This window comes from Beta vulgaris, chromosome 7 (assembly GCF_026745355.1).
Source record: "Beta vulgaris subsp. vulgaris cultivar EL10 chromosome 7, EL10.2, whole genome shotgun sequence".
In the NCBI taxonomy this organism is placed as follows: Eukaryota; Viridiplantae; Streptophyta; class Magnoliopsida; order Caryophyllales; family Amaranthaceae; genus Beta; species Beta vulgaris.
In genome coordinates, this window is record NC_079208.1 from 2,821,350 (window position 1) to 2,847,344 (window position 25,995).

The window sequence follows — 25,995 nt, forward strand, 5'->3', positions numbered from 1 at the left end:
TTTTCTTTCTTTCCAAATATTTTTTTAAGGGTATTTTTGTATGTTCAAAGGAGGACACCATGCCTCCTCCCTTCACTTATATAATAGAGATAGATTACTCATACGTACATTAATTAAGAGTCCTTAAATTTTAGAGCTAGTAACTCCAAGGGACATATTTGTAACACTCTTAATACTAAGCAACAATATGTCATTTGCTTGTTTACATTGGCATCAACATCAATGTATGAAATATCACCCGTAGGTGGTACGAAAAGGCTACACATACACTGGATGTATGTAGGCCACGCATACACTAGGTGTATGTGTTACTACTAAAATATATACCTTGTGTATGTATTACTACTAAAATGTATATTATTATTACAAATATTACAAACTTACAATGTTTCGACAGATAATTTTGTTTTTAATGATTTGTTTTTTATCTTTGTTTAAAAAAAATCTGTTTTATGGATTTTCTTTGTTTAGATTTGTATGATCCTTTGTTTAAAACTTAAAAAAGTATTGTAATTTTTTTTTCCAGATTATTCATATATATTAACTTCATCTTATTCATCTTCACCATTTTTCTACTATTGATCGATTTCTACTAAATTTTTCTATCGTTTTCAATTATTTAATTTGTTTGTAGAATAATAATGTTATATTTTCATCCCTACCATGTAATAAAATTCAATTCAAAATATAGTTATTCAATCGTCTATGTATTATGTAAATTCAAATATCGTTGAATGACAAAACAGGTTCAAATGATTGTAAGTTTGTAATTGTTTTAGTAACAATATACATTTTAGTAGAAACACATACAAAAGGTATACATTTTAATAGTAACACATACATCCAGTGTATGTGTGACCCACATACACCGAGTGTATATGTATCATCTCTCGTAGGTGGTAGGTCAAATATACACCTATGGTTTGAGGAGTTGAGACCTCTTCGTTGACCAATTGTCATATTCATGCTTTTGCGATAAATGGGGATAGCTGAAAGCTTCAACGCAATAATAAATCTAGGCACCTAACTCAGCCCATGTGCTACTGTGGACACCACTATCTGGTTTAAGAAGTTGATCCTTGTTTGGAGTATTATAGTCCAAAATCTATCCACATCTTCGTTTCACATCATATGCATTATACATCAAGTATTTCAAACCATATGTCCATATATGGTCCAGTCCCATACTCAATCCTTTGATATTTGGGCAGTTGGGTGGAGTTATTACCTAATGACATAATCTTATTTACTACTTATATTAGTGAGATTTCTTACTTTTAATCCTATTACCTAATTTTGTGTATTAGGCTCCATGTATTTGTAGACGAATTTGATCCTCAATTAGATAAGTCATTTTATAAGACTTTATCAACTAAATTAATTAACTTTTACATGAAAATCAACTCGGCCGAATTGAAATATTACCCTAGTTAATTATTCTCTTTGATATTTCATGCACTATCTTACAATAAATCAATGTATTTTGACCTCAAGATGATAAAAATATTAAGAGAACGTATTGTGTCGGACTCGTCCGACCATAATCTTGGTTGGACGACTTTCAGGTGGTTCCAATTTTTTTTCAGGTAGTCTTCATTTTTTTTCAGGTGGTTCCAATTTTTTTTCAGGTAGTCTTCATTTTGTTTTCAGTTAGTCTTCTTTGTTTTCAGTGGGTTTTTGTGCTTCAGTTAGACTTACTTGGGTTTCAGTTGGTCTTTATTCTTTTTCAGGTAGTCTACATTTTTCTTCAGGTAGTCTTCATTTTGTTTCAGTTAGTCCATTATTTCTTTCAGTTGGCCCATTAGGCCATTATTTCTTTCAGTTGGTCCAACTGAAAGAAAAGAAAGTCCAACTGAAAGAAAAGAAAGTCTAACTGAAAGAAAAGAAAGTCCAACTGAAAGAAAACAAAGACCAACTGAAAAGAAAACAAAACACTAACCTCTGCTTTCTCTCACTTTCTCTTTCTTCTTCATTCCTCTTAGAACTGAAAATGGAGGTAGTAGCAGCGGCATCAGTTGGGAGGAAATGGAGGAGAGAGAAAATGGAGGCACCGTTGTTGGACGACGTCGTAGGCAATGAGAGATTGGAGGCACCAAACGACGGCGTTGTAGTCGGAGACGCCGAAGATTACGCGAAGCACAGGGAGATTGCCTTGTGAAGTAGCACCCTCGTGCTCAAATGTACCACTATCATTAGGACCAAGTCCACCCAGTCTCTCAGGAGGGTTAACTAAGAATTTTCCACTCCACTCATGTGTTTTCTCAAGCTTCACTGCACGAGGCTGGAGATTCTGCACATAGCCTTGGACCAAAACTAGCTGGCGTTCTTGGTTCGCCTTTGCGTTGTATTCTTTTTTCTTTTCTATGGAAGCCTGCACCCCCTTCACTGCCTCTTCGATTGCTGCTTTCTCTTTGTCGCTCAGTTGTTTCGAAGCTCGAACGTGTTGCATCAGTCCGACGGAACCTATTGGGTCAGACGGTCTGACCCAATACTTTCACAAATATTAAACATTCGTTTAGTTAATATAAGAATTCATAGAAAGTATAAGCTTCTAAAAACTATAAAATCATGGGATTTTTTGTAGATAGAAGTAATCCATGTCATTTTAGAAGAGAATTATGACATTAGCCCCGCTTGGTGAATTGAATTTCTCCCTTGAAATAATCACGTCTACTTGAAAGTTGAAACAAACAACTCACAATAGGCTAAATTAGTATCACGTTAAGGCATAAATGCATAATGAAACGTGCTCCATCAAAACATTGTCTATTTTCTTATTTCACAATCTCCAAGATAAATCTTGACCATTTTATAAGAGTGTATATGTCAAAATTAGGGGTGCCAATCAAGCGAGTCGCTCACGAGCAGAGGATTGCTCGACTCGTGCTCGCTAAGTTTTGAGTCGAGTTGCTCGCGAGCAACTCGTTTAAAATTTCAATTCACTTTGAATTCTACACATTTGACTATTATATCTTATTTTCTTTCAAAAAAAAAATTTTACCAGATCAATTTATTTTTATTGAGTGTTAATATATTTATTTATTTCAAAGAGAAATTAATTGAAAACAATTGAGTTGTGCGCAAGATTATCGAGTTTCGAGCTAACTCAAATCGAGTTTTGACCGAGTTGAATTCGAACTGCTCGCGATCTGCTCAACTCGATTAGCACCCCTAGTTAATACAAGTCTAACATAACTCCATATGAAAAAATCTTTTCTTACTTATTGATGATTATTTATTATCAAAGTTTGTGCACATTTGACGTAGATAAAAGGGCAAATGGATAATCCTTTGAGGTACTAAAGAAGTCACCATAAAAAAATCACAAAACAATATGCCAAACTGTGGAACATAATAGATAACACAATTTGTCAGCATGTCTCATTGTTATTTAACAAGTAGTAATAATTTTGATGACATTATCCTACATTTACGCCTCCATCCACACGAAATAAGGGGTGGTAGCCTGCCCCGACCAACATACAATTGCTTCATTGTCCTGCCTCCAGCTGATGTGAAACTGCAATTTGTAATACCATCATTACCGAGATCAGGTGTATGAAATTTGCCACCTTTCATTGTCCAAAGAAAATTCCTAGATGAGGGTTCAAACAAGAGTTCTTAAATACATTCTCCGATGATTTAACATAGCTACCATATTCAGCAAGTTGCACTTGTTCCCTCACCAATACCAGTTCCTTTCTTCACTGATAATGACCTCTTCATCCTCGGCTGCTGTTATTAACGCCCTTTTATGTTACCTTGCAAGTGTTTACCTGCATTGATCAAGAACACAAGATGATGGGCAGGCGACGAAGGAGCAGACAAAATTCTTTTAAGAGAATCACCAACCAATATATGTACTGTACTAAACTACATATGTACTGTAGTTTGTTTCTAAACTACGTATTAATTATGGACCAAAAATCGGGTGAGACAATCACACTAAATTATTGAGACAGTTGTGATTGCTGTTTTGCACAATTAGCTCTGTAGTCTGTACCATAAAAACAGCAATCAAGACTGAATAATTAGTGCAAAGATTTTTCACAATATAGTGTGTTCTAGAAATGTGTGCATTCAGATACAGGGATAGATCTTTTTGAGGGTATAACTGATTGTAGCTCCATTCTACTATAGGTGAAGATTCACTTTTGCCAATTATGTTCGCTCCAAAATCTACATTTTGGCCCCTTTCACATGCAGTAGTACTTCCTAGCTTATGCATTTGATTTTGAACTAATAGACTCCTGGTGGTAGAGCCCATATACTGCCTCAATAATCAAAGTGGGAGATCTTTAATGGAGCTGAAGACAAATTCATAAAAGAACTAGGTATGCACTGAAAACAAAAGAAATTCAAATCAGGCATCTTTTACAGCTCAATTGAGGAAAAATATGAAGACAGACAAACCAACAGGAGGCCAATGTGCCAAGTCCAATCAAGCTAGTCCAACATCACTTACAGTTTCACACTACTAATGCACAAACTAAACCTGCCCAACAGAGCCTTTACCAGTTACACTGCTAGCAATAATAGATGGAAAAATAGGGAACAGGAGGAATCGTAAGATCAATTAAAGTAGTTGCGAATTGCGATGGTTAATAGAGCAATGGAAAGAAAATGGAGCATTAGCTCTTTGCAAAAAAATGTGGGTCTTTAGGGTATTTCCACAGGATTTCAGATGCAGACTTGCAAGACCAGCACTTAAAAGAGGGCTTTAAAAGGATCCCCCTACTTGCAAATATATGTGATGCGTCGACGACAGGAAAGAAGCGATCGAAAAATCTTTTTCTTGAGTCGTAATTCAACTTGTTCAAGATGTTAGGAGTTTCTTGAAAAACAAAAAAGGAGAGTGAATATTGCACTTGGAGAGACAGTACAATTGTACTCTCAATACTCAATAGTATGAAAGTGCTAATTCCTAGTCACAAGAATCCCATCCAACTTGACCAAAATGAAACATGCCACTAAAAAAATCTGTTTATCATTGAATACTGTTATTATTTTGATTATTACTACAAAAACCTCCTTTCAAAAAAAAAAAAAATTACTACAAAAACCAAAAACACAATCCAGTAATAAGTAGCATATCCATGGAAATCGAACTCACATGACATGCAGTAGCGAATTAGAATTGACTGCTTGACATCTGTGGAGCCCAGGCACATATCCAGCTTGTGTGGTGTACTGTGATAATATAGAGAAGATTCCTTGTCAGTTGACAAGCAATCTATGTGTGGGCACTAATTAGGGAAACAAAAACTGTCCCAACAGGCTAACCTTGATGTTGACGAACAGGTTCCATAACATACCCTACAAATTGAGTCACTCAGTCACATGTTGCCACAACTAATACTCCAATTTGGGACTGGTCATGAGAGCCAGAAGGATGATAGATAAATGGTGGCCTGCTGCATTATTAGATCAAACAAAAATTAATCTACACATTAAGCATGTGCCAGGACCTACAGATATCAAGAATGAATTTAAAATTGCGGGGTCACAATTTCGCAGATTGATTTTCTTGAGATGCTTAAAAATAAAAAGGGCCTTAATCTTGATCAGGAGACGAAATGCTAACACAAGATGCTGATATGGAGATATAAGATCAAGAGCTGTCTGCCAAAGACAGCAAAGGATACTAATATCAGACAATGACTACAGCTATATGATCTGTTCAGCCAAATCTATGTTACTCAAGACACGAAATGAGTGTCTACTCGGATACGGATATCCAAGTATCCGACTCGGCTATTTTGTAAAAAAAATCAAGTTTATAGTTTAAAATAAAGTATCCAAATGACGTGTCGTGTCAGAGACGACACGACACCCGATTTTTAGGTAATGAAGGTATCGGAGTAACAAAGAGCCAAATTCAATCAAAATGCAAAAGTGGTGTCTAAAGGTCACAGTGGACACTAGAATTCTAAACAAATATTGCAATGTACCAGCAATCAACTGACATTGAGAAATAAGAAACAGGGATGTCTAGTCCAGAAGAAGTCCCACTGCAATTACGAGTCTTCACCTCTAGCTCACATGACATGAGGCAACCAAGGGAAGCAACGGAAACATCAAAAACTACCAGACGGATAGAACCAGATAGCTTGCAGATTGTTTGAGAATAACCAAGAGGAAAAAGATCCTTACAAAAATTAGTTTACCAAAACAATAGTTTAGAAGTGTCAGACAGAAACCCAAAAATAAATAACATGACACTCGAACGCGAATGAAAGTTTTGCATGAGAACAGACTATGAACAGCTGCTCCAAAAAGTGAAGTACACTAGGCTGCAAGTCAATCCACATTCCACATGCATCATACATTTCACCATAAACAGTGCACACAAAAATTCGACAAGCAAAATCTTAACTGCAGCCAGCGGTGTCCAGCAAACAAAACAAGAGCCTCTTACACAGTAGTCTGAAATGATACAAAACAGTGATAATATCTACAAAAAAACTGTGAACATAGCCATTGGACAACAGATCTCATATATAAGGAGAAAACCTAAACATCTCTTAGTAAGCACTTCATGCATAAATGTACTCAAGAGAATACCAGAATGAAAAAAAGTACACAAGAACTCCCCTTAAAAGTGCTATTGCTAGTCTTAACTACTGTCCATGCCTCCATGGTAATACTTGGCCATCCCCTCAATCCCCAATATCTCTTACGCTTCACAAAGTTCCATAATCATTCAATACCACTTTAGAGGTGGCATTAAGTGGTAATAAAATTTACAAAGACAAACCAATGTTTGCGCATTAAACTTCATTACCATTAATAGTGACAAGAGACTTCCTTAAGTAGTACTTCCTTTGTTCTTTTTCTAATGCAACAATTGAAATTTCACATTTGTGTGTGCACAACTTTAACAATAATATCTTTAATTACTTTTAAGTAAAAATAATAAAAATTTGAAATTTTGGCAGTATATATTGAGAAGGATCTAACAAGACCCACATGACTATATTTTTCCTTACGTAAAAATCACAATAAATAGTGAAAGGATAATGAGTGAATAGTGTAAAAACCTCATTATTGCAATAGAAAAAGAACGGAGGAAGTATAAAGCAGTAATTAAAAGCAATAAATAAAAAAATATCCTTACCCGCTATAAATAGTAGACCAAACAACGGTATGATACAAAAAAACCTAATGATTCAAACAATATAATCCAGAAAAGTGATGGCATGATACCAGAAGAATACTACAATGAAGAATATAATTACGCATCTAAGAACTTCCTTTGAAGAAACCGCTACTCTTTATTATGCCACTGCAGCAAAATAAGAGAGCAGTAAGTGGTCTAATAAGAAGAGACTAAGGCCATTTAGACAAATAACCTAAATATCTACACATTGATCCTCACTGATATCAGCTATCAAAAAAAAAAAAAAACAATGGCAACATACACACATCTCGTTAACATTTTGGCTTCAAGTTGCCCGATCCTAAGGATTAAGACAGTAAGAAATTTGAGATTTCACTATTATGAGCGAACTACACGAAATTGCAATATCCAGACCACTGCATAGTAGTCGACTAGTCGTATGAAACACAGGTTCCGAGAATTATATAAATACAACATCTCACACATTGAGAAAAATACTACTTCAGACCACATAATTGAAGGCATTAGCAAGTAAAGAAAAGCGTATAAAATTATCAGACATAACAGCCACCTCTACTAGTTTTTGCTTTTTAATGAATATATATCCCATCACCCAGTCTAAGGTACTGAAAAGGTACGAACCCTTATAAAAACGGTTTTCACTTTTCATCAAAGAATAAAATTTACAAAAATGAAGGACAACCAGATTACAAATAAGCACTTATCTAGCTTGTCACCAACTCACACTCATCAGGTAATCAGACCAAACATATGAAATTTCTAAACGAAGCAGGAAAAACACACAAAGCTGGACAGGGAAGAGACAACTTACTACATTAAGGTTGAAGGTCATAGATTCAAATATTTGCAACCATTACATACATCTAGCGGTGACTTAAAGGGCCTCACATAGTTCAAAACATGAAACTTAGAAGAATACTGCATTTCCCCCTTTGCTTGCGAGCCAAAAAGAATTATTTAAAAAGCAAGATGATGCTGCAATGAGGATAAAGAACACTGACCTGATTGGCTGAGATAGAGCTGCAACTTTGATTTGCTTTCGCCCTCCACAATTTGCACTCTTCCATAACTTGTTCATAATCTCATTGCTTTCAGCCAAGAAATTTAGAAGAAAGACAAATACATTCCAACCTAGCTCTTTATTGTCACTCTCTACTTTTCTTCTTTCGGTTCTTTTTTCTTTCTTTCTCCTTTTTTTTTTCTATACCATAAGCGAACCATAGAGCTGCAACTTTGATTTGCTTTCACCCTCCACAATTTGCGCTCTTCCATAACTTGTTCATAATCTCATTGCGTTCAGCCAGGGAATTTAGGAGAAAGATAAAGCCAAAATATATTGCCGTCCTAGCTCTTTCTTGTCACTCTCTACTTTTCTTCTTTCGATTCTTTTTCCTTTCTTTTCTTTCTCCCTTTTTTTTCTATACCATTAGCAAAACCATAGACATAAAGTTGACTTGCACTTGCCCATGAAAAATGGGAAGTAGCTAAAGCATCACGAACTATCAATCCCAGGCCAGGGAAGACTTGACAGCATAAGCATAATGGATGCACAAGCCTTTATATCATAATCTAAGATTTCTTATGGGAACACGAAAAACAAAGCACACTTAATAAAGTGATTTGCAGATTTTCAATAACATTATTGAAGAAGTTAAAAGTTTTCCCCTTAAGTATCATTATATGTACAAATAACTTATGCTGCAACCTCCGGGGATTTGGCACGAGGACAAGAAGCTAGGGAACGCTTCAGTAGGGGTCACAAATCACAATGACATACAGGAAATGATAAGTCAATCTAATGAAGCCGTTACTTAGCGTGATAGTCCAGCATCTAAATACGACATATACAACATAATAAGGCTAACATAATCCAAAAGTGGCAGAATATAGTAGACTACTGCTGACTGGACTAGATTCTGCGAAAATATGGGTGCACAAGCCAGGAACAACAGCTGAAAAGTAGCTCACAGCCATCATTTAGAGAGAAGGCCTGTTAGTGTTAGCTGACAACAAGGAGGCGCCTTTTGAAGTCCCTTTTTTTTTTTTTTTTGATTCTCTTCTCCAGGGAAAAAAAAAAAATAGAAATTTGGTTTTTTCTTACAGAAGTCACTTCTAAATTCTGGCTCCTGGGTTAAACCAGGCAGACAAGGGAAAGGCTATTCCACGGACATCTTGGAATTACAAGATGAATAACAGCCTATGTTTAATAGCAAGATAATACTGCATAAATGAGAAAAACCTCAATCACTCACAACACCCCCCCAAAAAAAAAAAAAAGCAGAAGCTGAAAACGATTATGATGAAAACTACACATAGATTACAAGTGCAAGTGTAATGTTGTGATCACTAAACTCAGATAGATGAGCAGACTCCTGACTGAGAGATACCTTTCATCATTCTTCATAATCTTTCAATATCAACAGGGGTCAGGAAGACAGACATAGATGCTTTGATCCAGCACATGATACATACAATAACAGCTCCTCAGGTACCTTTTGATGACTTTGCATTGCATCATTGCATGGAGATGATACAAATGTTGTATTCATTTTCAAGAAATGAAATCCTGAAATCCAATTCTAATATTGTGGAAAGAGGACCATCAAATGTACTCATGCACATTGCAATCTTCATCTCCCTGTTTGACCCATGTCAAAAACATAAAAATATCCCCCGTTTGACAGATGCCCTATGTTTACTTATTTACTTCTTTTATTGGAAAATTAAGTTTCACCTTTAATTCTGCCATTGACTTACGCGTGGTAATCATGTGACCTTCAACACCATTTGAAGCTCGAATTAGAAAGATTTGTCTCATGAACCAACAAACCAACTCTAGAAGAGTATCAAATATGGTGTCACTAATGGTGGGTAGAAGGTTAATGAAGGTTACGTGACTACCATGTGCAACTGATTGGCTGAATGAATGGCCAAACTATGCGGCAACCGTCATGTAGGAGTATTTCGAAAGAAATTTGTTGTGAAAGGTAGTTGTTTTTTTAAAAAAGGTAGTTTTTTGAAAAAGCTTGGTAGTTCCTTGAAAATTCTCCTTTATCATTATACTTGATGGACAATTAGAAAGTAGCAAATGTGATAGTGCAATTTGCGGTGTCAGCAAGTCCGCATGAAAGCTAAGATAGCTTTTCCCTAACTAAACATTGAGGATTCCACGTTTATGATGTTTGGGAAAAAGTGGCTAATACAAAAAAAAAAAAAAAAAGTGTGGGGTATGGGGAAAAGTAGGTCGGGACTCGATATGGGTTTGTTTTTACTTGATTACACATATTTTCAGTTTCTTAAAAAAAATTGTCAACATGGTCGCAATCCAAATCCAAATTCCCGAAAACCCCGGTATAAAATTCTGGAGACCAAAAATACACACAGGAACGTCAAACAAGTAGCACAAAAGAAAGGTATAGAGTTCAACGTTCACAGATCACATCATTAAGCTACATATACTGGTTGATCTCTGAAGATTAAGTTTCCATAGGCATGAAAGCGTCGCAATTCCACAAAATTTACCTATGAACTAAGGAAATATCTGGACACACTTTCTACGCAGAATACCTTAGATATCCATCTAACAAACACAGACCTAAACCCTATGATGCACTCTCATGATAAGTTTGTTATCACTTTTTAGTTTTTGCATGCGCTTCCATTCAATACTTTTTTTTACACGACAAAAAAATATGTTCAAGGAAAGAATGTACCAATGAGTTAAGTTAATTACTCGGCTCCACCTCTTGTCTTATGCATAGACTCCAATACCTTTGTTATCTCATACTCTTCAAAAAATTATACTAAACCAAAAAAAGGATATGCAATTTGTTAAGGACAAGAGTCTCCTTTCGCTAATAAGAGCAGTTATATTTGATGATGTAGACAACTCCGTGATTTTGGCTCCCCTTACCCTAATATGAATGAGTCGCAGAAACTAAGCTCAAAATCGCGCCTAATTCATCCCTTCAATTTCTCCACCCTATCAAAAAATTTAGTCTCGAGTCAAAAAAAATTCCAATAAAACACAACAGATAAGTGTTGCCCTAGCCATAAAATAAACTACATAAACAAGAACAAAGACTCTCTGTACACTCCTTTTTTATACTTCCTCTAATTCATAATACTTGCAATTATTTGACTTTTGCACTATTCATCTATTAACTTTGATTATAACTCTTTTATGATAAATAAATTTAAAAACATGTTATATAAGATGTTTTTAGTTTGTGTCCAAATGTATTTTCATATGTCAACTTTGTATAATGCTTACTATTTAATATTAGAGATATTAATGGTGAAAGATGTGCATGGCAAGCGTTAAAGTCAAATAGTTGCAAGTTGTGTGAAACACACCAAGTATACTGATTTAGGCTTTTACAAATAACCTTTCACAAACTAAGACCGTAAATGCGAAAATTATTTACAGAAAAAAATAGCAAAAACTCCTCACGAGAAAAATGGATAGTAAAAATCAGGGAGCTCAATCCGTTTGCAGAGCTCACTTGTATTATGGTCCGAAACCTCCAAATCATTTGGAATAGGATCTGTCTTTAGAAAACAAAATACTTTAAACTTATAATACTCATACACTTTCCCTTCCCTCCACTCTCCCCACACACTTATTGGAACTTATTATCTACAATTATCCCTCCTAACATGGTTTTAGATTTCCACCCTCTTCCATCAATTTTAAACTAGAACCGTGAGAAGATAAAAAGACCCAATAATATGATGATTTTCCACCTACTTTTCTTAGTTTTTCCAATACTAATATATTAAAAGGCGTTCCTAAACAACGAATTGTGCCAGAAGTGAGAGTATTTATCTACTCCCTCCGTCCAAATATAGTTCCCATTTTCCTTTTTTCACGGTAATTCATGCAAGTAGAATATAAGAGAGATAGTAAAGATTTTTTTTTATTTAAATAAATGTTGTATGGGAAAAGATGATTTTAGGAGAGAGAATGGAGAATAATTGGTGAAAGATCATTAATTCTAACATTTTGGTCGAAAAAACAAAATTCAATAAGCAAATAAATGATGGGACACGGTTTTTCTAGACAAATTACGAAAAAAATATAAAACTAAATATAGAAATGGGAACTATATTTTGGGACGGAGAGAGTAATATCTATCTCTATACTAACATATTCATATTAAAAGGCTTTCCTAAACCAGGAATTGTGCCATGTGGCACTATCTTTTGAGTATGTAGTTCAAGTACTCCACATACAATTAAAAAAATAGAAAACGCATGGGATGATATTTATGTCTTAGCCACTAAACCATCTTAGGTTGGCCTGGATAAGGCCCAAGCCAACAACACCCCTACCTCTTTCCCTTCTCCTTACTCCCATGAGCTCAAACACTCTTCCCAATAGACCATCTAACAAACCTCAGTTGCATTAGGGTCAGAAACATCCTCTTTAGAAGCCAAAATATCTTAAACCTATAATACTCTTACATTTGGAGTAACTAAAATTTCTCTTAAGTATAAAAAAAAAAATTCCGCTCAAAAACTTGGTAGAGAAAGGTGTGGTGTTAAATAGCTAAATCAATAAATTAAAAAAACGAAACCTTACTGTATTCTTGATAAAAAAAAAACATATCCAAAGCTAGTCATTTACATTAAAAAATAGAGAGAATTGCTAAGAAATCTCTAACCCATACAACAATCCAGCGCACATGTCAAGTTCTCCCACCTTGTTGAAGTGAAGATGGTGAATCTTCTGGAAGACGAGCCACGTTAGCAAGCTATCGGAACCAGCTTGATGCGACCTTCCGACCGTCCGATCCACCTCTAAAGCCTTCGCCACTCTATTTAACCCTCCATACAATCCATCACAGAACTTAATCATGTACTTGACATCAAACACTCTGTCTCCAAAGAAAATCCTTATCAAATAATTAAACACACTAAGCTCACTCGGCAATGGTGCCTGAGTCAACACTTTCACCAAATATCCAAAATCATACGCACAATGAAATGTCACCCAAGTTACAGAGTTATCATTACACACCAATCCAGAAGACATCATCAACTCCGCAAATCTCACAGACTCAACTCCAGATTTCCTATTCAATTCAAAATCAATACCATTATTCTTCAACAACTCAACAGAATCAGGCGCATGATTATCATGTCCAACATCAAAATCTCTAAAATTAAACTGCCAAATAAACCTACACTTAGGGTTTCCAAGATCCGGAAGATTTCCTTTCGAATCCGCCAACGTTAACCCTAACTGAATAATCTTCAAAGCATCAACATTTTGCTTCAACAGAGAGTAATGAGTCGCCGGAGAAATTCGTTTGGTGTATGGATCACCGCCAACTTGCCGGAAAAGTACGCCGGGAAACTCAGTATCCATAGAAACGAAGGAAAATTGGTCGATTAATGAACGGATTATAGAGAACTCGGATTCGAGATTAGTGGACCATACATTACGAACAAGAATCGTAGGAGGATGGGCCATGAAGGTGCGGAAAAAGGCGAGAGAATCCAGATCTTCGAAGTTTTTAGGGTTCTTGAACATGTGTATTATTGAATTCGAAAATTAGGGTTTCGAGGGAATAAAACGGATAGGTGAAATGTGAATGTGGGTTTTTTATTTATAATGATGGGATATGGATAATGGGGAGGGAGAAAATGAGGAGAGAGAATGGAAAAACGCGGGACATGGGCTTCCAATAAGGAGATGAAGAACAGAGCAGGAAATACGGAAAGTGAATGTATTGACGCAAGACGGCAACTGGTGTTGATTTAGCTCACTTTGATCCATTTTTTTATAGGTTTTTGCTTTAAGATGAGTTTTTTTTTATTCCTATTGGTAAATAAAATTAAAGATTCTATTGGTATATTCTCTCAGTTTTTTTATTTGTTATATTGTTGTTACGCGACTTTTAAAATTATATCTAATTTTTAATACTTCATCTGTTTTATAAGAAAGGTGCGTTCGATTCACCTATATAACCCTAAATTTATTGGACTTAAACTTAATTTATTGGACTTGAACTAAACTTATTGGATCTGAACTGAACTTATTAGACCTGATTCACCTGATTGGACCTGATTGAACTTTATTAACTTATTAGACTTGATTGAAACTTATTGACCTGGTTTGAACTTATTAGACATTACTGAACCTTATTAGACCTTATTGGACCTAATTGGAACTTATGGTGCGTTCTATTCAACTTATTGGCCCTGAATTTATTGGACCTTATCTGAACTGAACTTATTGAACTTGAAATGAACTTATTGGAACTTATTAAACCTGATTGGACCTGATTCAACTTATTGGACCTGATTGAACCTAATTGGAACCTATTGGACCTTATTGGAACTTATTGATCTTATTGAAACTTATTAGACCTTATTGGCCTTGATTGAAACTTATTAGACCTTATTGGACCTGATTGAAACTTATTAGACTTTATTGGACCTGATTGAAACTTATTTGACCTTATTAGACAAAAGCATTGACCATGAATAACATAAATATTACCACTAACGTAAATACTACCCCTCAAAATTTTTTATGGAGTAATAATTATTATAATTATTCGTCCTTTAAAAAATAATGATTATTAATTATCTCTTATGATAATTAATTTAACAAAAAAATTTACTATTTATATATTTGCCTATAGATAACTTTCATCACTAATATATCTAATAGTCTTGTTTTAATTTTATAAAACACTAGTAGAAAATAAAAAATTGATTAACATTTATTACTAACAAGTTAAAATTGGCACATATAAAAAATTCTCACTTCACTTTCATTAATGTGAAGGTAAGTAGATATCATTAACATTTAGGAAAAATTGTCAAGAATAAGTCAACCTTTGCGCTGACCGCTTTTAACAAGTCAACCTTCATTTATTCCAGTAGCAAGTAAAGCTTGTACATGAATTAGCTTTTAACAAGTTTTTTTACTTATGACCTGAACAACCCCTACAATTTTGTTCAGTTTTAACATGTGTGTATTCTAGAACTCATTAAATTGTTCTCTAGAACATATTTGCACTGCTTGAATTTTATAAAAGTTCCGTGAGAAACTTAAAACTGAACAAAATTGTAGGGGTTGTTCAGGTCATAAGTAAAAAAACTCGTTAAAAGCTAATTAATGTACAAGCTTTACTTGCTACTAGAATAAATGAAGGTTGACTTGTCAAAAGCGGTCAACGCAAAGGTTGACTTATTCTTGACAATTTTTCCTAACATTTATTGCTAACAAGTATAATACTATACATTGTGGTACTTTAATAAAAAATTCTAATAATAACATAATCAGCTAATAGTAATATGAATAATAAAGTAATAGACATAATACAAATAAATAATAAAATAATAGACATAATACAAATAAATAATAAAATAATAGACACTAATACAAGTATAATACTACTATATAATCATTGTGGTACTTTAATTAAAATTCTAATAATAACATAATCCGCTAATAGTGATATGAAATTATGAATAACAAAATAATGGACAATAATACAAATGTTTATTAAACATTGACTATTTGGACCTTATTAGACCTGATTGGAACTTATTGCACATGATTGGAACTTATTGCAGCTGATTGGAATTATTGGACCTTATTAGACCTTATTGGAACTTATTGCACTTATTAGACCTTATTGCAACTTATCTGAACTTATCTTAACTTATCTGAACTTATTGAACCTGAAACTTAATTTTTTAAGTTGAACAGAACGCACCCTTATTAGACAAAAAAAATGATGAGTTATAACATAAAGATTAGCCTTAACGTACATACTACCCCTCAAAATTTATTATGAAATAATAATTATTAAAATTTTGCCTTTTGAAAAAATATTTATTATTAATTAGATAAACAATTTAACAGAACGAAAATATACTATTTGTATATTTGCCTATATATAATTTCACCAATCATAGCCATTAAACCTGATTGGAACTTATTGTACCTTATTGGAAATTATTGGACCTTATTAGAGGGTTTTACCACTACTTGTTTTTCAAGATAGGTCCTTTTCAATTTTGTTATATAGGAGCCTTACTTTCTGAAGAGAAAAATAGTAACAAAATCTTTCTTCTTATATTTTCCTTGGATATATACATATTTTTTTACAATCTTACTATATTTCATCATTCAAACCCAACCCTCATAAAACACTATTAAAAGCTTCGAAAGTGGATTATCACTAACACTCTATCTCAAAGCACTCATTACTGGTACCACTAAAGTCACGCCCAAATGAATTAAATGCAAAATAGTTTCTCTCGTCTGCTAAAGTCATCGCCATTATTTCGCTCAAACACCGTTGGGACAATGTAGAGAAAATACAATGGCCTAGGTGTGGTGCTAAAGAGCTAAATCAATGAAAAATGATGAAATCATAGTAGATAAGAGTCAGTTACACGTACTATATATTCTTGAAACTTTAATCAAGAGCATATCAAAAGGTAGTAATTTACAAAGTTATGAGATGGAATTTGAATTTGCGATTGAATATTATATATTTTATTGTCCTATATGAAGATAGGTTTAAAATATCAACATCAATAATCCACGAAAAAATCAACTTCTTTTATTCATAAGAATTAATAAATATTTTTATAAGAGGGATTTAGTTGTTGATGAAGTTGGACTATAAACAAGTTAACCATATTGATGAACTTTCACATCATCGTGGCAACAAACCTCCATAATATTTCATTTTGATCAATGTCTTAATCTTACACAAAGACAATTATCGTACTAGAAAAGAATAAACCTTTTCTGTATTTGATTTTGATCAATTGAATTGGACTGAAATTGAATTGAACTGAATTGAAAATAAGTTCACAAGAATTGGGGTTTACTCGAAGATAATTATTGGATTAGAATGGTGTAACATCACTTTTGAAAAATAATCAAGACATATACCATCTAATATCCACACTAATATATTAAAAGTTGTTCAGGAATTGTGCCAAGTGGCGCTAGCCGTTAGAGTATTTATCTAATATCTATCTATATTATATAAGAGAAGGAAGATGATGTCTCCCTCATAAAAATACTAAATTACCCTTAATGATCTAATTTATGGAATGAAAATTATTATGAAAGAAAATAATTTAGGAACCCACACTGATTTCAACTTGACATTCTAAACAAGATAAGAATGATATATGCACCAAATACTTCAATCAGATTATTAAATGGACAAAATATTTTGACTTTTTTAATAGAAGATGGTATAGACAGCGTCTACCTAAAAAGTCTTAAACACTCATTACCTTTGATACTCTTTAATTCAGTCAAACCAACTCATTATTTCTGATCCGTCTGCTCAAAAATCATTCACAAAAGATTAATATTAAAATCACTCACAATCTTTGTTAGTTTTTTTTTTTTTACATTAACGAATTAATATATCTAAATTCATCTAATTTATTAATCTTTAATTTCACATTTTAAGATTAATGATAAATATAGTACAGACGTAGTATATAATAGAATAACAAGTTTTGAAATTAACGCACGCATCACGTGCATATGAGCTAGTACTAATATATTAAAACCAAGAAGTGTGCCACGCGCCGTTATTCTTAGAGTATTTATCGTCTAATATCTACACTAATATATTAAAAGGCGTTCCTAAACAAGAATTCTGGCACATAGTGATATCTTTTCGAGTCTTTACTTCATATAATCCACATATGATTAAAAAAAAAAATCATCATATAAGGTCAATGTTGAGCGTTTTCTACGATTATATAAAATGATTTTCTTTCACAAACGTTATGTAGGTGAGACAATACAAAAAGCCTCTATCAGATACTTCCTCCGTTTCTAAATAAGTGCAACATTTGCATAGTGTTTACTATTCACAGTTTAAACTTTAATTAGCTTTGGTGATTTACATTTTAGGAAAAACATAGTCATGTGGGATCTTGTTAGATTCGTCTGAATGTGAATTTTTATAATATCAACTTTTTATAATTTTTAGTTATTGATAATTGAAGATAGTAATGGTTAAAATAATGCATTGGCAAACGTGAAAACAAGAAGTGTTGCACTTATTTAGAAACAGAGGAAGTAATTGATATTGACTGAATGACTTATCTTTTGTAGTTTTGTTTAAGAGGTGATTATCAACTGGCACTAAACTTCAATTGGTAAGAGATCAGATTTTCAGTCTGATGCATGTTTGCAGCAAAGGGCGTATCAGCATTTTTGTCTGGTACCACACACCCAAAAATATAATTTGGTTGCCAACTTTTTGTTAAATAGAGTACTAATTTTATGTTCATGCATCGAACTGTACAATCATAAACTTTGGTTTTAATCATGGTATTTTGTATTTGGATCCAAAGCACGTAAAGTTTGGCTTCTGTAGTTCTGTTGCATCTTTATAAAACCATAAACTTCATACGGAATGCGCGCAAAAAAATCCTCAAAATCTCAATCTCTCATGAAAAACGAAATGCAAATTTTGTTGCAGATTCGCTTGCCAAGCAGGGGCTGCTGAGGCAATCTGATTTCATTGCGTGGATATAAGCCGCTTCCTGATCACAAGTCATGCTCGCTGCCAGCATCAGAAATGAACAAAACCTTTTTCTATCCTTGACTCAGTAGGCTGATATTAGTCTTTATTCAATTCATCTTGTAGTAGGAGGCAAAATAAGACCTCAGAATATGTTTTTTTTTTTTTCATTTCAGATTAATATGTATGTCCACTGGTATGTATGCTGTTAACAAAAGGTGTTGATGTTTCCTCCTCATTTTGGGTGTGCTTTGCACTATGAAAGTTTCTACCCTTGTGGTAGAATACCTGACTTGAGTCCTAGAGGAATCTCTCACCTTTTATGATTAATAAAATTAAGACTGAATTATCAAAAAAAAAAATAAAAATAAATAAAACCATAAACTTTGGTTTTAATCATTGTAATTTGTATATGTCCACTTTCTTCTACCGCAGTCCGCAGCTATACAAAGTGCACAACTGCCACAACATGAGTGTGAGAAAATATGAGTAATAGGGTAATAGGGCATTTTGTGGGAATATACTTCACTAAATTTTTTTTGTGGGAATATACTTTACTAATTTTTTTTTGTGGGATATACCAACCTATATTCAAGTTTTGTTAGAAGGTACCAAAAACAGGACGAGAAAGTCAACTTTCCAACCTTTAGCTTGGTAGGAACTCGCGAGTGAGCCACAAATCAACTGTGAAAAAGTTGGAGGAAAATGAATATAATATAAGCAATTGAATATCATGCACTAGACAAAGAGTAATTTAACAAGTCAAAGGCCGAAAATTTAACTTTCTCGCCAGAAATAATGTTTTTGGTACATTTTAACAAAAGTTAAATTTAGGTCGGTATATCACCACAAAAAAGGTATATCCTCATAAAATGTTATAAGATCCTAGTATATTCTCGTAAAAAACCCTTTTTAGTGATGATGATTTATACTATATAATAGTTATGTTTTGAGTGTTAATTTAAATAATTACTACGCTTTTCTAAAACAAAAATCCTTGTATTTTGACGTCTTTCTACTATAGTCTCTTACTTGTAAAATGTTATAATCTTCAATAGTTTTGACCTTTGGGATATTGTTACTGAGTTTAGTTGCTCATAAGGGTCCGATAACTTTTCTCTACACATGCCTTAGGCTCCATTTGGTAGGGCGTAAAACGTTTTCCCGGAAAACTATTTTCCTCTATTTTCAGTTTTACATTGTTTGGTTGGCAAAAGAGTGTAAAACCATTTTCCCTTGGGGTAAAATTACTCTTCCAATGATGGAAAACCATTTTCCTTTCAAAATGAAGGGAAAACTGTTTTCCTTATCTCTCTTGTACACTCCTCCTTACTTTCCCTTTCATTTTCCTTTCATTTCATCATTTTTTTTTACATCGAACCAAACAACGGAAAACTAATTTGGAATTGTGTTTTCCATTGTAAATTGTTTTCCATGAAAATCATTTTACACTGAAAATGTTTTACGCCCTACCAAACGGAGCCTTAGTAAAAACCTCTACTCTACACACTTAGAACCTTCATTATTAAGGATGTGGGAATTGCTCGGTGGTAGCACTCCCCATCTCGTAACCATGAGGTTACGGGATCGATCCTTAATGTTTCCCCCCTCTCCCCATTGTACCCGCTCTTGTGGCTCATTTGCAACAAAAAAAAACCTTCATATTGTTTTCTCTCTCTCCCTCCCCAAAAACAATATTAATGAACTATAACCACCCACTTTTGTGATACAAAAGTTACCACCAATATACTAGTATGAGACAATACACATATATTACAATGGTGTCCACCCAACATCGGGTTGGAAGGTATTACTCGTTTATTTTAAAGTTTTTCACTCGATATTCTTAACAAAATTTTGTGATGTTTTTTAAATGTGAGGGTAAGATTATAGTATTATACATGAGTGTAAAATGGAAATTAAATAAAATTATTATAGCGAGTTAAAATCAATTTGATAATTTCAAATTTAAGGTAATACTGTAAAAGCTTGCTGGAAGAGTTTATGAGCGAAGGTGAGATAAGACATCATAAGTATCCAAATCAAATATAAAAGGTTAAATAACAAACAATTTATAATCAAACAAGTAGATGAAATATAAAAGGTTAAATAACAAACATTCTATTATCAAACAAGAAATAGATAGGACATGATCCCACACAATTACACAAACACAATGACCATAAAGGACATTGAATAGAAATGGAAGATAGTCGACATGACATAAACGATTAAATCTCATCTTAGAGTTACCAGAACAACAAATACTTTTATGATTAGAAGTCGTTGTAATTTATCCATGAGAATTTGTCAGGAATTCTGCCCAAAAAAAAAATTCGCCCCTCAGATTACCAAATCTTACCCACAACATGGATCTCAAATCCCAACATAACTTAGTAGCATACGATTGTATTCTCACTATGAAATATATACATGTCTGCCAAGATAAATAGACAAGAGTCAAATAGCACAGGGATAACCTTAAGAGATGGTACAATGCCTGCTTCAGCTTGCTACTTCTCATTACATTTCTATTTCAAAACGTCGAGGAACAAACATTTTCCACCTAAATTTCCCTCATCCTTGCATAAGAATTATATCTGCAAGTCCATTGCTGGGTAAAGGTGACGCAGAATTCAATCAAAAACCACTATCAGATCTTTATCAGTCCAATGAGTCCCCAGTATATGAGGATGGAACAAGTCCCGGAAGTGAAATGCTATAGAGACAGGCCTCATGTTCCCAAGCCTTCGAACCAAAATATGGCAATCTCATTCCCACTGTTTTATTTCCCAAGAACAGACACCCCCGTTTCCCCCTTAATCTTCATCATCTGAGCTCCCCTCATCACTAGTATACTCATCACTATCATCATCTTGATCCAAAATGTCAATCCGTATATGTGGCACCTGTATAGTTTCAGGTGCCCTTGGAAACACGGGAGGAGCAACAGGCTGCGGCGGGCGCTCACCAGCTCTAGCAGCCATAGGAAGAGATTCCAATGGGGGTAAATCGATTGGATCACCAGGCTTCCATCCAGGTGGCGGTAATGGTATATCCATAGGCAGTTCCACAGGCATACCCGGTTTCCAGCCTGGTGGAACTGTAATATTTGGAGGCATGAGGCCATTGATTGCAGCCATGGGGTCAGAAGGTAGTAAAGTAGGGGTCTCAATGAGGGGTTCTATTGTTTTCTCCTTGTCCTCCATCGTCTTAGGTAGCCCTATATCAAGATCAGCAAAAGCATACAGCTGGGAAGCTCGCATTTGGTCCTCCTGGGGAGCTGGTGGCAGGGACCCACGAAGCGGCCCCCCTGCACCAAACTCAGGCGGTGCAAAGGTTGTATAGCTGATTTTGTGAGCATAAGATATGACGTCAGACAATTTCAACTGTGATGCAACAGTAGTAGTGCTGGAAGGACTCTCTGAATCTTCTAATTTTGATCGTTTCGGACGGCGATAATCAGCATAATCATCAACAAGAATGTCAAGGACCCTCTCTGCCTCTTTAAGTTTCTTAGCAAATGAAAGAATGGCAGAATCTTTGACTTGGATTTCTTGGTTTAACTTTTGCTTAGCATCTTGAAGATCAAGAACTTCTTGGAGTTCTGCAACTGCTTCAAATAATTGAGTTTGAAGAGAAGTGAAAAGAGTGATATTTTCTTTGGTAGTAGAGGTAGGGGAGTCAAGTGGGGGCGTGCTTGTAGAATGGGTTTGGGAAGGGAGGAAAGTTGGAAGCGAGCCCCTGAAGGCACTGAGCCAGACAGCACGATTGGGTGAGACCTCAAAGAGTTTGGTCGCCAAGGATGCCATCTGCACAAGAAGCGCTTGGGCCCTTGGAAGAGGAGGGAGAAGAGAGAGAAGAGTGGAAGAGGTGGTTTTGGGGGCTAACAAGGTTACCTGCTGGTGAGATTGGTTAGACTGAGTGGCTTGCTTGGTTGCACTAGGACTCTGAAGAGCTGGGGAATTAGGATTTGACAGACCAAGCCTAGCCGGTGATGGCATAGCCTGGTGGGGAAGACTTTGTAGCATATTCAATATGTTGAGTTCCCTATTGAAAAACACCTGAAACAAAGACTGAAATGAGATGAATGATGCAGTGTGGCGTCCACAATTCAGTAATAAACATAGTACGACATTCCATAAGCAAATTCTGGGAAGGCACACATAATTGACTGAACAAGATATCCAAATCAGCCAACATCAATCACTCACTTCCGAGCCACACTTCACCTTAAATTAAGCCAAACATACGACAAAAAGTCAGGCTTAAAACATCCCATCTCCATCTCAATTTCACAGAAAAAAAAAATATTAAAATGTCAACAAGATCCAAATGAAGATCGAGAAATATGGTGGATTCAGTACAAAGTATGCAAGCATAGGTGACACCAAGAAAATACATGTATAGGTTGGAGCTCGGGCCAAAAGAACAAACTCAAAAAAATCATCTCCTCGTGGGTAAAAACTGAACGCAAAAGAGATTAGATGACTGAAACGCTGTTTTAGATATTTAATCAAAGCTCAAACAGCATCAAACCATATTGCACCAATATTTTGAGAAGATAGCTTCACAATGACTTTTACCCAGGAAGATGTTATATAAATTCTGCATACTTCGCTCTCATAATCACTCCTTATAATTACATATTTAAACACAGTAAGGAAAAGAGCTTACTTGCAAAAGTAGAAGAATAGAGAACTAAAATGATCTCCTTACCTTCTTTATCATAGTTTAGAAATTCCTCCTAATTATAATGTTACTACTTTCTATCTCTAGGTTCATTCATTGTACACTAAGGAGTCGTTTGGTTCACTATTTTTGGGTTTAAGAAACGGAATCAATTATCGATTCCCTTTCTTTTTGATTGGTTCAACCCCTCATCAATCCCTTACCATTACTTGATGGTAATGGATTCCCGCAATTTGTTACCTTCCCTCCCCCTCAAGTAACAGAATCCATTACTTGAAGTTAATGGTTACCCTTCATTTCCATTTCTTGGCTTGAACCAAACACTCAATAAAGGTAACCATTTTTGTTACCATTCCCCTCCTCTATTTGTATCCATTCCCTTTCCATTCCATATCTTGAACCAAACTAACCCTAAAAAAATTCTCAAAAATAATAATAAGATCATCCTATTTGTCAATCATATACTTCAAATTATTCTTAATCAGGCATTTTCAAACTTCATCCTAACTTTGAGAACAAGGGAATCAAGTTAACATAAAGGTACCACCTTCCTAGAGAAATATTTTGCAAGAAAGAAGAAATAAGCCCTCGATATAGGCAGATGGGTCAAAGTTTGCAGTTTACCAGATGATGAACACAAATTCCACAACCCACTTCTTACAAGTTCCATCAATCGAGACCAAAAATAATCAACCTATAGTCACCTAAACATCCGTTTAGCTACAGCAATTGCAATCAGTGAGGCATGTAAATAAACCTTCGATTCGAGCATCTTGTACAATCATAAGCACGATAAGAAAAAAACACAAAATGAACATGGTCTAGGTTCTTATACTGGCGTAATCCTCCTACCAACACCAATACAACAACATCAGCAACAATGTCATAGATTTAATCTCACTAATATGGAGTCGGCCGCATGAGTCAAGGTTTTATCTCTGATATTCCATAACTCAAAGATTATTTTCTGGAGTGATAAATAAACAATAGAATACTGATCTAAATAACAATAATCTGAAATCAAAGTAACCCAAAAACCCCAGATCACCTAAATTCAGCATATAATAAACAAAAATCAGATTTTACACTGAATAAACGAAGTAAACATAACATAAAACAACAAAATTTACACATCAAGCAAAAACATCACACTATCAAAGTATCAAAACCCTAATTCCTCAATAAAACACATTGAACTCATTTTTACAAACTGTACCTAATCAATCACAATTCACAAATCAGACATTCAATCAAAAACTTGAGATGAAAACTTACCTTAATTAACAACAAAATTTCATGTGACAGTTTATATGCAAAATTTCTTCTTTCTCAAAAACAGTCAAACTCCAAACAATAGCAGTTATTCCCATGTTCTGCTGGAATTCCATTCCTCACGCCGGAGCTTTCATCTCTTCGCCGGAATTTTTGTCGCTCTTCGCCGGAACCTTTCCGCACTTCGCCGGAATTTCTCTCTCTCCTGTTTTTTCGCGATAAAAACTCTTCTCTTTTCTCTCTCCCTTTTTCTTTATAATTTTATTTCATTTTCAGTGAGGTCATATAAAATTACGAAATTGCCCCTATTATAAACTTTGCATAGTCATCTTATTTTTCTTTCGGATGTCATTCTTATTTTCTACTCTGCTATTAGTACTTTGTAGAGTGATCTAATGATCTTCAGTTATTAAACAAAATTCGAAAATGTGTCCTAATCGGATCGTGTTTTTAGTGGTTTTAGTTCCACAATTTCAAGATTGTGAGATACAAATTAAATAACTAGATCGAATACTACTTAGTTATGATCATTTATATTATTAAAATATTTTATGGTGTATAATTTGGTACACATGATTTATGAATAAGTCTAATTACCATATTATATAATATGCTATCTTTGTCGAGAAGGGAGAAAGAAGTTTACAATTAATATTTTATGAATGAGAAAATCATGAAATAAACAAAATGATGAAACCATTAATTTATAAGGGATGTTAACTAACTTTTTATCCTCAAAATTAAACCCTTGCTTCTCATATGATTAATGATAAATGATTTGTCGTGCCTTTAGAAGTATTGTCACCATGCATGATTGTTGCAAACTTTATGATGGTTTTTAATTTTTTTTCTTTGACAGTGAGAACCTCACATATATCAATCGTATAAAATAGATAAAGTAATTACCAATAAGAAAAGTACATTGAAATAATAGTGATTTGCTTTATTTATCTCGCAAAGTCACAATAAGCAAAATATCTTCATTTGAAGACATTACAACATTTAGTAAGTATTCCATACTACATAAATAATACTATAAATTCTATAAGACATGTAAAAATATTTGTTTATAACAATGTGTAGAACTCGTACATAAGATCGAAGCCATGCATGGAACATTAATCATCATATTCTCTCAACACAATAGCATTATAATTGTAGTCACAAGCCATCCAAACGATCACAAGCGACAATGGAAGAAAACAAAGAACGAAAATGGTTGGAAAAATATCACTAGGCTTGATGATTAAAGGCAAAACAAGGATTAAAACGACAATGGTTAAAAAAGTAATCCATGAACCCCTACCCCAACGAAAGTTTTCAAGATTATCCATTTTTCGAGTTTTGGATGATAAT

At 34.3% G+C, this 25,995-nt stretch overlaps 2 protein-coding genes across 15 annotated transcripts; both read right to left on the reverse strand.

Moving 5' to 3' along the window:
• Positions 1 to 3,550: 3,550 nt before the first annotated feature.
• Positions 3,551 to 13,945, reverse strand: LOC104898267 (probable CCR4-associated factor 1 homolog 11). 13 transcript variants are annotated; one of them, XR_007276345.2, is made up of 6 exons: positions 12,814 to 13,945; positions 11,055 to 11,123; positions 8,143 to 10,944; positions 5,284 to 5,414; positions 5,114 to 5,190; positions 3,551 to 3,776 (listed from the first exon to the last, which is right to left on the reverse strand). XR_007276345.2 is itself a non-coding variant. In XM_048648318.2 (3 exons), exons 1-2 carry the CDS (start codon positions 13,677 to 13,679, stop codon positions 11,102 to 11,104), a joined length of 888 nt encoding a protein of 295 aa, XP_048504275.1. In that variant the 5' UTR covers positions 13,680 to 13,945; the 3' UTR covers positions 3,551 to 3,776; positions 11,055 to 11,101. The 13 variants fall into 13 exon arrangements, 4 of the variants coding, with proteins under 4 accessions (XP_048504275.1, XP_048504276.1, XP_048504274.1 ...); XR_007276346.2 differs by having other exon boundaries at positions 12,846 to 13,944; XR_007276340.2 differs by having other exon boundaries at positions 12,808 to 13,944.
• Positions 13,946 to 20,766: 6,821 nt separating this feature from the next.
• On the reverse strand, positions 20,767 to 24,889 carry LOC104898268 (mediator of RNA polymerase II transcription subunit 4). Of its 2 annotated transcripts, none has more exons than XM_019250734.3 (2): positions 24,643 to 24,889; positions 20,767 to 22,751 (listed from the first exon to the last, which is right to left on the reverse strand). In XM_019250734.3, exon 2 carries the CDS (start codon positions 22,704 to 22,706, stop codon positions 21,495 to 21,497), a length of 1,212 nt encoding a protein of 403 aa, XP_019106279.2. In that variant the 5' UTR covers positions 22,707 to 22,751; positions 24,643 to 24,889; the 3' UTR covers positions 20,767 to 21,494. The 2 variants fall into 2 exon arrangements, with proteins under 2 accessions (XP_019106279.2, XP_010683624.2); XM_010685322.4 differs by having other exon boundaries at positions 20,767 to 22,739; positions 24,643 to 24,888.
• Between the last annotated feature and the right edge of the window lie 1,106 nt (positions 24,890 to 25,995).